General features: G+C 34.1%; 1 protein-coding gene across 1 annotated transcript in view; it reads right to left on the reverse strand.

Moving 5' to 3' along the window:
- Window positions 1-13,453, reverse strand: part of NHLRC2 (NHL repeat containing 2) — a 52,480-nt gene that overhangs the window by 14,024 nt on the left and 25,003 nt on the right. Inside the window, exons 4-5 of the mRNA XM_075842322.1 lie at window positions 12,344-12,575; window positions 1,632-1,754 (exon numbers count right to left, since the gene is read on the reverse strand). Coding sequence (XP_075698437.1) covers window positions 1,632-1,754; window positions 12,344-12,575 — 355 coding nt within the window. The remainder of the gene's footprint in view (window positions 1-1,631; window positions 1,755-12,343; window positions 12,576-13,453) is intronic.

The raw sequence follows: 13,453 nt of genomic DNA on the forward strand, positions 1-13,453 counted from the left end.
CTGAGTACAGATAATGTAGTAGACGTTACCTGCAGTCCTATGTAACACCACAGATAGCAGTGATAACTCTCTTGAGTACAGATAATGTAGTAGACGTTACCTGCAGTCCTATGTAACACCACAGATAACAGTGATAACTCTCTGAGTACAGATAATGTAGTAGATGTTACCTGCAGTCCTATGTAACACCACAGATAACACAGTGATACCTCTCTGAATACAGATAATGTAGTAGATGTTACCTGCAGTCCTATGTAACACCACAGATAGCACAGTGATAACTCTCTGAATACAGATAATGTAGTAGTGTTACCTGCAGTCCTATGTAACACCACAGATAGCACAGTGATAACTCTCTGAGTAAAGATAATGTAGTAGATGTTACCTGCAGTCCTATGTAACACCACAGATAACACACAGTGATAACTCTCTGATTACAGATAATGTAGTAGATGTTACCTGCAGTCCTATGTAAAACCACAGATAACACACAGTGAAAATTGATGCAAATGGGTATTCCCTTTTTAGACATCTATGGCATATCTGTAATTCTCACATTTCAGAAGCATTGTAGAACAGAGATCTCAGCTGTTTTTCATACGCTTGGCTACCTCACCACTGAATCTCATTGCCTTAACAGGAGGGGACGGTGGACCCCCGATCGCGAGATTGGGGCGGATCCCAGAGGTCGGTACCCGCATCTATCAGACATTCAACAAATACCCTGTGGATATGCCATACATGCCTAAGGTGGGAATACCCCTTTTAAAGTTGTGATTCTGTAATATTCTAAAAGTGTTTTTCAATTAAGTCCCAAAAATATTATTTGAAACCATTAAGCGAGTCTCCACTTTCCGTTATAACGATTATAGTGCGGGAGTGGCCGGACGACGTAATCATTATTTCTAAATGACTATTACTGAATTGGCTTCTAGCAGCGGCCCGGACCGTGTAAAGTCTGTGACCCGGCTGCTCATATCTATGGCTCCCGTATCCAGAACGGCCGTTAGCGCTATGGAACTCTATATACCTTTACACAGGCAGCGCCGCTTTTACAATGGAATTAGAAATAATAATTATAGTGCATTGTCCTGCACACCACCGCACTATAATAGCTCTACTGAAAGTGGAGGTTCTCATTACAGGTGCAGGCCCACACCGCAGACTTTACTGCAGAAATTTCTAGGAGTAAATATCCATTCCATTCATCTGTTTGAGGCGGTTTCTGCAGCAGGTGCAAGGATTTCGGCATGGTTTGTTTTTCAGAATAATGTAACAGATTTTCAGACGCTTTAATTACAGCAACAAAACATGACCCTGTGACTGCCCCCCAACAATTACATATTTGCATTAAAAAAAGTTAATCTGTTAATGTTTTTCCTGAAAAAGAGCTACAAATCCAATGCAGAAATGAAAAAAAATCTGGCTTCCTGCAGCCACCACTACAAAAAGCGTGAAACGGTATAAATCTGTATGTAGTGAGCGCCATCTAGTGGTGACTGCAGACAGAAAACAGATAAGTAGGTACATTTTTTTAGTAAGTAAAAAGAGGCGTGAAGCCGTGTGGCCCAAGTGGTGGGGTTCACATCATCTGAACAAAAGGGGAAAATATACATGAATGAGCGCCTCACCTTATGATTATATGAATCTGCCACGTACAAGATCCCTCCCTTGTGGTCCCAGGATACCCCCAACGGATGCTGAAGCTTCACATTAATTCCGGTTCCATCAACATCACCAAAGGCAAACAGGTTCTGTAAATGTAACCAGGCAGTAAAATCAATATACAGGCATACAACAAGAATATAACTACTATAATACTGCCCCTATATACAAGAATATAACTACTATAATACTGCCCCTATATACAAGAATATAACTACTATAATACTGCCCCTATATACAAGAATATAACTACTATAATACTGCCCCTATATACAAGAATATAACTACTGCAATACTGCCCCATATACAAGAATATAACTACTATAATACTGCCCCTATATACAAGAATATAACTACTATAATACTGCCCCCTATATACAAGAATATAACTACTATAATACTGCCCCTATATACAAGAATATAACTACTATAATACTGCACCCTATATACAAGAATATAACTACTATAATACTGCCCCCTATATACAAGAATATAACTACTATAATACTGCTCCTATATACAAGAATATAACTACTATAATACTGCCCCCTATATACAAGAATATAACTACTATAATACTGCCCCCTATATACAAGAATATAACTACTATAATACTGCCCCCTATATACAAGAATATAACTACTATAATACTGCCCCTATATACAAGAATATAACTACTATAATACTGCCCCTACATACAATATAACTACTATAATACTGCCCCTATATACAAGAATATAACTACTATAATACTGCCCCTATATACAAGAATATAACTACTATAATACTGCTCCTATATACAAGAATATAACTACTATAATACTGCTCCTATATACAAGAATATAACTACTATAATACTGCCCCCTATATACAAGAATATAACTACTATAATACTGCTCCTATATACAAGAATATAACTACTATAATACTGCTCCCTATATACAAGAATATAACTACTATAATACTGCTCCTATATACAAGAATATAACTACTATAGTACTGCCCCTATATACAAGAATATAACTACTATAATACTGCCCCTATATACAAGAATATAACTACTATAATACTGCCCCTATATACAAGAATATAACTACTATAATACTGCACCCATATACAAGAATATAACTACTATAATACTGCCCCCTATATACAAGAATATAACTACTATAATACTGCTCCTATATACAAGAATATAACTACTATAATACTGCTCCTATATACAAGAATATAACTACTATAATACTGCTCCTATGTACAGGAATATAACTACTATAATACTGCTCCTATATACAAGAATATAACTACTATAATACTGCCTCTATATACAAGAATATAACTACTATAATACTGCCTCTATATACAAGAATATAACTACTATAATACTGCTCCTATATACAAGAATATAACTACTATAATACTGCCCCTATATACAAGAATATAACTACTATACTACTGCCCCCTATATACAAGAATATAACTACTATAATACTGCTCCCTATATACAAGAATATAACTACTATAATACTGCTCCGATATACAAGAATATAACTACTATAATACTGCCCCTATATACAAGAATATAACTACTATAATACTGCCCACTATATACAAGAATATAACTACTATAATACTGCCCCCTATATACAAGAATATAACTACTATAATACGGCTCCTATATACAAGAATATAACTACTATAATACTGCCCCTATATACAAGAATATAACTACTATAATACTGCCCCTATATACAAGAATATAACTACTATAATACTGTCTCCTATATACAAGAATATAACTATTATAATACTGCTCCGATATACAAGAATATAACTACTATAATACTGCCTCTATATACAAGAATATAACTACTATAATACTGCCCCTATATACAAGAATATAACTACTATAATACTGCCCCTATATACAAGAATATAACTACTATATTACTGCCCCTATATACAAGAATATAACTACTATAATACTGCCTCTATATACAAGAATATAACTACCGTATATATCGGCGTACAAGACGACTTTCTACACCCTTAAAAAAATGTCAAAAGTGTGGGGTCGTCTTATATGCCGGATATTGTCGGATATTAGGGATGCACGTTGCAGCCGCACAGCTCAGTATAGTACACATGACTATGAGAGCGGGGCTGCGGCTGTGTAATTCAGCCACTGCCCCGCTCCTGAGTCCTGACATATGCGCGCGGGGTCAGCATCATGTGATGCGGCCGGCGCTGCACTAATGATCTGCGGCACTGAAGACAGAACATGGCGGGCGCGCTACAAAGCACCCCCATGTTGTCTTCAGTGCCTGAACTGCCGCTCATTAGTGCAGCGCCGGCCGCATCTCCTCATGCTGACCGCGCGCGCACTTCCTGTCAGGAGCGGGGCAATGGCTGTATTACACAGCCGCAGCCCCGCTCTATAACGCCGGAGATCAGAGAACCTCTCATCTCCGCCGTTATTCCCGTGAATGCTGCGATCACAGCTGACTGCAGCATTCAGGGGAAAGTGAGAAGGGGGGATGCCCCTGGATCGCGTCACAGGGAATTCCTGTGACGCGATCGAGGGCCATACCATATATGGGCAGACAGCCCAGGGTCTATTGACGGACCCCAGGGCTGTCTGACCATATCTCTTGTTGTTAGGATATACCCAAGTATGTCCTAACAACAGCCTGTGTACTATCAGTATACAGGATAATGTACTGGCACATATCTGATATATGTCAGTACATTAAAGTTTAAAAATAAAGTAAAAACAAAGTATGGTTACATTTTAAAAAAAAATACACCTTCACCTTTTTTACAATAAACATTAAAATAAGTCTCAATACATAAAATACACACATTCAGTAATGGCGCGGACAACAATGTTTTTGCATCATTTATGATGTGTACGCTGTAAAAAAATGAAATAAACACGGCTTTCATTCACTTATTAATGTGAGGCGCGAGGTGCGATGAATTTACCCTCCATGTTCCTCACATTAATAGTAATTAACCCCATCATGTACCTCGCCTATCTGCGCATGCGCGAGTTCAAAGAGACAGAGTCCTGGGTCCTGCCGCCGATGGCCATAGTGAAGCGCTCCTGCACGAAATGGTGAGTATATCTTAAATTCTATATTTTAAGGGTAAAAGTTGGGGGTCGTCTTATACGCCCAGTCGTCTTATACGCCGACATATACGGTACTATAATACTGCCTCTATATACAAGAATATAACTACTATAATACTGCTCCTATATACAAGAATATAACTACTATAATACTGCCCACTATATAAAAGAATATAACTACTATAATACTGCCCCTATATACAAGAATATAACTACTATAATACTGCTCCTATGTACAAGAATATAACTACTATAACACTGCTCCTATATACAAGAATATAACTACTATAATACTGCCCCTATATACAAGAGTATAACTACTATAATACTGCTCCTATATACAAGAATATAACTACTATAATACTACTCCCTATATACAAGAATATAACTACTATAATACTACTCCCTATATACAAGAATATACGTACTATAATACTGCCCCTATATACAAGAATATAACTACTATAATACTACTCCCTATATACAAGAATATAACTACTATAATACTGCTCCCTATATACAAGAATATAACTACTATAATACTACTCCCTATATACAAGAATATAACTACTATAATACTGCTCCCTATATACAAGAATATAACTACTATAATACTGCCCCTATATATACAAGAATATAACTACTATAATACTGCCCCACTATATACAAGAATATAACTACTATAATACTGCCCCCTATATACAAGAATATAACTACTATAATACTGCTCCTATATACAAGAATATAACTACTATAATACTGCCCTCGATATACAAGAATATAACTACTATAATACTACTCCTATATACAAGAATATAACTACTATAATACTGCCCCTATAAACAAGAATATAACTACTATAATACTGCCCCTATATACAAGAATATAACTACTATAATACTGCCCCTATATACAAGAATATAACTACTATAATACTGCCCCTATATACAAGAATATAACTACTATAATACTGCCCCTATGTACAAGAATATAACTACTATAATACTGCCCCTATGTACAAAAATATAACTACTATAATACTGCCCCCTATATACAAGAATATAACTACTATAATACTGCCCCCTATATACAAGAATATAACTACTATAATACTGCCCCTATATACAAGAATATAACGACTATAATACTGCCCCTATATACAAGAATATAACTACTATAATACTGCTCCTATATCCAAGAACATAACTACTATAATACTGCCCCCTATATACAACAATATTACTACTATAATACTGCCCCCTATATACAAGAATATAACTACTATAATACTGCCCCCTATATACAAGAATATAACTACTATAATACTGCCCCCTATATACAAGAATATAACTACTATAATACTGCCCCCTATATACAAGAATATAACTACTATAATACTGCCCCCTATATACAACAATATAACTACTATAATACTGCCCCCTATATACAAGAATATAACTACTATAATACTGCCCCCTATATACAACAATATAACTACTATAATACTGCCCCCTATATACAACAATATAACTGCTATAATACTGCCCCCTATATACAACAATATAACTACTATAATACTGCCCCTATATACAAGAATATAACTACTATAATACTGCCCCCTATATACAAGAATATAACTACTATAATACTGCCCCCTATATACAAGAATATAACTACTATAAAACTGCCCCTATATACAAGAATATAACTACTATAATACTGCCCCCTATATACAAGAATATAACTACTATAATACTGCTCCCTATATACAAGAATATAACTACTATAATACTGCCCCCTATATACAACAATATAACTACTATAATACTGCCCCCTATATACAAGAATATAACTACTATAATACTGCCCCCTATATACAAGAATATAACTACTATAATACTGCCCCCTATATACAAGAATATAACTACTATAATACTGCTCCTATATACAAGAATATAACTACTATAATACTGCCCACTATATACAAGAATATAACTACTATAATACTACTCCTATATACAAGAATATAACTACAATAATACTGCCCCTATATACAAGAATATAACTACTATAATACTGCTCCTATATACAAGAATATATCTACTATAATACTGCTCCTATATACAAGAATATAACTACTATAATACTACTCCCTATATACAAGAATATAACTACTATAATACTGCCCTCGATATACAAGAATATAACTACTATAATACTGCCCCTATATACAAGAATATAACCACTATAATACTGCCCCTATATACAAGAATATAACTACTATAATACTGCCCCTATATACAAGAATATAACTACTATAATACTGCCCTCGATATACAAGAATATAACTACTATAATACTGCCCCCTATATACAAGAACATAACTACTATAATACTGCCCCTATATACAAGAATATAACTATTATAATACTGCTCCCTATATACAAGAATATAACTACTATAATACTGCTCCTATATACAAGAATATAACTACTATAAAACTGCTCCCTATATACAAGAATATAACTACTATAATACTGCCCCTATATACAAGAATATAACTACTATAATACTGCCCCTATGTACAAGAATATAACTACTATAATACTGCCCTTATGTACAAAAATATAACTACTATAATACTGCCCCCATATACAAGAATATAACTACTATAATACTGCTCCTATATACAAGAATATAACTACTATAATACTGCCCCACTATATTCAAGAATATAACTACTATAATACTGCCCCACTATATACAAGAATATAACTACTATAATACTGCCCCACTATATACAAGAATATAACTACTATAATACTGCCCCCTAAATACAAGAATATAACTACTATAATACTGCCCCTACATACAAGAATATAACTACTATAATACTGCCACTATATACAAGAATATAACTACTACAATACTGCTCCTATATACAAGAATATAACTACTATAATACTGCTCCTATATACAAGAATATAACTACTATAATACTGCCCTCGATATACAAGAATATAACTACTATAATACTACTCCTATATACAAGAATATAACTACTATAATACTGCCCCTATATACAAGAATATAACTACTATAATACTGCCCCCTATATACAAGAATATAACTACTATAATACTGCCCCTATATACAAGAATATAACTACTATAATACTGCCCCTATATACAAGAATATAACTACTATAATACTGCCCCTATATACAAGACTATAACTACTATAATACTGCTCCTATATACAAGAATATAACTACTATAATACTACTCCTATATACAAGAATATAACTACTATAATACTGCCCCTATATACAAGAATATAACTACTATAATACTGCCCCCTATATACAAGAATATAACTACTATAATACTGCTCCTATATACAAGAATATAACTACTATAATACTGCCCCCTATATACAAGAATATAACTACTATAATACTGCTCCTATATACAAGAATATAACTACTATAATACTGCTCCTATATACAAGAATATAACTACTATAATACTGCCCCTATATACAAGAATATAACTACTATAATACTGCCCCTATATACAAGAATATAACTACTATAATACTGCCCCCTATATACAAGAACATAACTACTATAATACTGCCCCTATATACAAGAATATAACTACTATGATACTGCCTCTATATACAAGAATATAACTACTATAATACTGCCCTCGATATACAAGAATATAACTACTATAATACTGCTCCTATATCCAAGAACATAACTACTATAATACTGACCCCTATATGCAACAATATTACTACTATAATACTGCCCCCTATATACAAGAATATAACTACTATAATACTGCCCCCTATATACAAGAATATAACTACTATAATACTGCCCCCTATATACAAGAATATAACTACTATAATACTGCCCCCTATATACAAGAATATAACTACTATAATACTGCCCCCTATATACAAGAATATAACTACTATAATACTGCCCCCTATATACAAGAATATAACTGCTATAATACTGCCCCCTATATACAACAATATAACTACTATAATACTGCCCCCTATATACAACAATATAACTGCTATAATACTGCCCCCTATATACAACAATACAACTACTATAATACTGCCCCTATATACAAGAATATAACTACTATAATACTGCCCCCCATATACAAGAATATAACTACTATAATACTGCCCCCTATATACAAGAATATAACTACTATAAAACTGCCCCTATATACAAGAATATAACGACTATAATACTGCCCCCTATATACAAGAATATAACTACTATAATACTGCTCCCTATATACAAGAATATAACTACTATAATACTGCCCCCTATATACAACAATATAACTACTATAATACTGCCCCCTATATACAAGAATATAACTACTATAATACTGCCCCCTATATACAAGAATATAACTACTATAATACTGCCCCCTATATACAAGAATATAACTACTATAATACTACTCCTATATACAAGAATATAACTACAATAATACTGCCCCTATATACAAGAATATAACTACTATAATACTGCTCCTATATACAAGAATATAACTACTATAATACTACTCCCTATATACAAGAATATAACTACTATAATACTACTCCCTATATACAAGAATATAACTACTATAATACTGCCCTCGATATACAAGAATATAACTACTATAATACTGCCCCTATATACAAGAATATAACCACTATAATACTTCCCCTATATACAAGAATATAACTACTATAATACTGCCCCTATATACAAGAATATAACTACTATAATACTGCCCTCGATATACAAGAATATAACTACTATAATACTGCCCCTATATACAAGAACATAACTACTATAATACTGCCCCTATATACAAGAATATAACTATTATAATACTGCTCCCTATATACAAGAATATAACTACTATAATACTGCCCCTATATACAAGAATATAACTACTATAATACTGCCTCTATATACAAGAATATAACTACTATAATACTGCCCTCGATATACAAGAATATAACTACTATAATACTGCCCCCTATATACAAGAATATAACGACTATAATACTGACCCTATATACAAGAATATAACTACTATAATACTGCTCCTATATCCAAGAACATAACTACTATAATACTGCCCCCTATATACAACAATATTACTACTATAATACTGCCCCCTATATACAAGAATATAACTACTATAATACTGCCCCCTATATACAAGAATATAACTACTATAATACTGCCCCCTATATACAAGAATATAACTACTATAATACTGCCCCCTATATACAAGAATATAACTACTATAATACTGCCCCCTATATACAAGAATATAACTACTATAATACTGCCCCCTATATACAAGAATATAACTACTATAATACTGCCCCCTATATACAAGGATATAATTACTATAATACTGCCCCTATATACAAGAATATAACTACTATAATACTGCTCCTATATACAAGAATATAACTACTATAATACTGCCCCCTATATACAGGAATATAACTACTATAATACTGCTCCTATATACAAGAAAATAACTACTATAATACTGCTCCTATATACAAGAATATAACTACTATAATACTGCCACTATATACAAGAATATAACTACTAGAATACTGCTCCTATATACAAGAATATAACTACTATAATACTGCACCTATATACAAGAATATAACTACTATAATACTGCTCCCTATATACAAGAATATAACTGCTATAATACTGCCCCTATATACAAGAATATAACTACTATAATACTGCCCCTATATACAAGAATATAACTACTATAATACTGCCCCTATATACAAGAATATAACTACTATAATACTGCCCCTATATACAAGAATATAACTACTATAATACTGCCGCCTATATACAAGAATATAACTACTATAATACTGCCTCCTATATACAAGAATATAACTACTATAATACTGCTCCTATATACAAGAATATAACTACTATAATACTGCCCCCTATATACAAGAATATAACTACTATAATACTGCCCCTATATACAAGAATTTAACTACTATAATACTGCCTCCTATATACAAGAATATAACTACTATAATACTGCCTCCTATATACAAGAATATAACTACTATAATACTGCTCCTATATACAAGAATATAACTACTATAATACGGCTCCTATATACAAGAATATAACTACTATAATACGGCTCCTATATACAAGAATATAACTACTATAATACTGCCTCCTATATACAAGAATATAACTACTATAATACTGCCTCCTATATACAAGAATATAACTACTATAATACTGCCTCCTATATACAAGAATATAACTACTATAATACTGCCCCCTATATACAAGAACATAACTACTATAATACTGCTCCTATATACAAGAATATAACTACTATAATACTGCCCCCTATATACAAGAATATAACTACTATAATACTGCTCCTATATACAAGAATATAACTACTATAATACTGCCCCTATATACAAGAATATAACTACTATAATACTGCCCCCTATATACAAGAATATAACTACTATAATACTGCTCCTATATACAAGAATATAACTACTATAATACTGCCTCCTATATACAAGAATATAACTACTATAATACTACTCCTATATACAAGAATATAACTACTATAATACTGCTCCTATATACAATAATATAACTACTATAATACTGCCCCCTATATACAAGAATATAACTACTATAATACTGCCCCCTATATACAAGAATATAACTACTATAATACTGCCCTCTATATACAAGAATATAACTACTATAATACTGCTCCTATATACAAGAATATAACTACTATAATACTGCCCCTATATACAAGAATATAACTACTATAATACTGCCCCCTACAGGAGATGAACAGACAGGATAATATGGTGGAGGTCAGACAGCTTGGTATTGAGCTTTATAATCAGTGTACATGTGCGGGTCCTGTGGAGACATTAACCATTCGTGTTGATGATAGGAGTGTTAATTATGGGGTTGTGTCACCTTGTGGTTACGGCGCCACCTCTTGTTCGGGGATAATCTATTAGAGATTGTCATGTGACGATGCTCATATGGAAGAATACTGGGGCTGATATCTGAGGACTTTTGTAAATTTAGGGCTCATTCAGACGAGCGTTTTCCTCATCCGTGTCCGTTACGTGAAACTCACTGCATGTCCTATATTGCTGCGTTTTTGCGCACGTAGTCACCCATTGAAGTCTATGGGTGCGTGATAACCACGGACAGCACAAGGACGACATTTGAGTTAAATCAGTTACATAGAAGATGAGAGAAGTGCTTGCATGGACGTGAATAACGTATGCCACACGCAAAGCACCCCGATGCCAATGCACGGACATAAAATGTAGGAAAAACGCTGCGTTTTTTATGTGCACAAATCGGACATGCTCGTCTGAATGCAGCCGTACGTGTAGCTCAGGTCACAGTTTCTATGAATATATTAAGGTCGTGGCCCCTTTAAGGTACGTTACCATTGGATCGCGCTCTCCGCCCACAACATGCTTGACTGCTCCGTCTTTCAGGGAAACACTTCTGATGGAGCTGCTCTCGCTGTCAGACACATAAAGGCAGTTCCAGGGATCGTCGCTGCAGACGGTCAATCCGGACGGTTGAGCGAATCCCGCCTTGTGTGGGTACGAATTGTTCCGGTTTTCCTCATTTCCACTTCCAGCGAATCGAATGCAGGTTCCTCTGGGGAGGAGCCTGGAAGAAGACAAACAGGAGCACAGATTGCTTCAATAGAATACAAACACCCCGCAGACAAGTGACCAAAACAAAGACCCTGCCTCCAACTCCTATAACTCTGCGCCATCAAACTGCTGCATATCGGGATTTTCTAGGCCCCTCCTCTTATTGAGGCTCCTCCCTCTCCATCTGCAGCTTTCTCTCATATTTTTCTCACTGAAGGTTTAATTAATTGTAGTTTATAATAATTCTGTTTATACTGTAATGGAAACCGCGCTCCATGCACTGAGAGCACGCAATCTGAACAAAAAGAGCTGTAGTGTAAAGTATGGAGAAGTGACAAAGCAGCATCTAGGATGACAAAAAATATATAGTTTCAAATTACCTCAGATTGCAACTGACAATGTAGAAAAGATGGAGTACAGCAGAGAAGCAGTGTATAGCATGGTGGTGGAACAAAAGAACAGCCAAAGACTAATGAGACAAGAGTTGAAAATAAGATAACGAAGCCAAGCAGAAGTCTATACACCTGGCACTGTACAGTAATATAAAGTAAGAAAAACTATCTGCCCCCTCTGCATTATTGGGGTTCAGATGTGTCGGTCAACAAGTAGCTGACCGTTTTCAATATCAACCAGCAGAATAGTGAGTGCAGCTCTGGAATATAATACAGGATGTAACTCAGGATCAGTACAGGATAAGTAATGTATGTACACAGTGACTCCACCAGCAGAATAGTGAGTGCAGCTCTGGAATATAATACAGGATGTAACTCAGGATCAGTACAGGATAAGTAATGTAATGTATGTACACAGTGACTCCACCAGCAGAATAGTGAGTGCAGCTCTGGAGTATAATACAGGATGTAACTCAGGATCAGTACAGGATAAGTAATG

The sequence above is a fragment of the Rhinoderma darwinii genome, chromosome 11 (assembly GCF_050947455.1).
Source record: "Rhinoderma darwinii isolate aRhiDar2 chromosome 11, aRhiDar2.hap1, whole genome shotgun sequence".
NCBI classification, from domain to species: domain Eukaryota; kingdom Metazoa; phylum Chordata; class Amphibia; order Anura; family Rhinodermatidae; genus Rhinoderma; species Rhinoderma darwinii.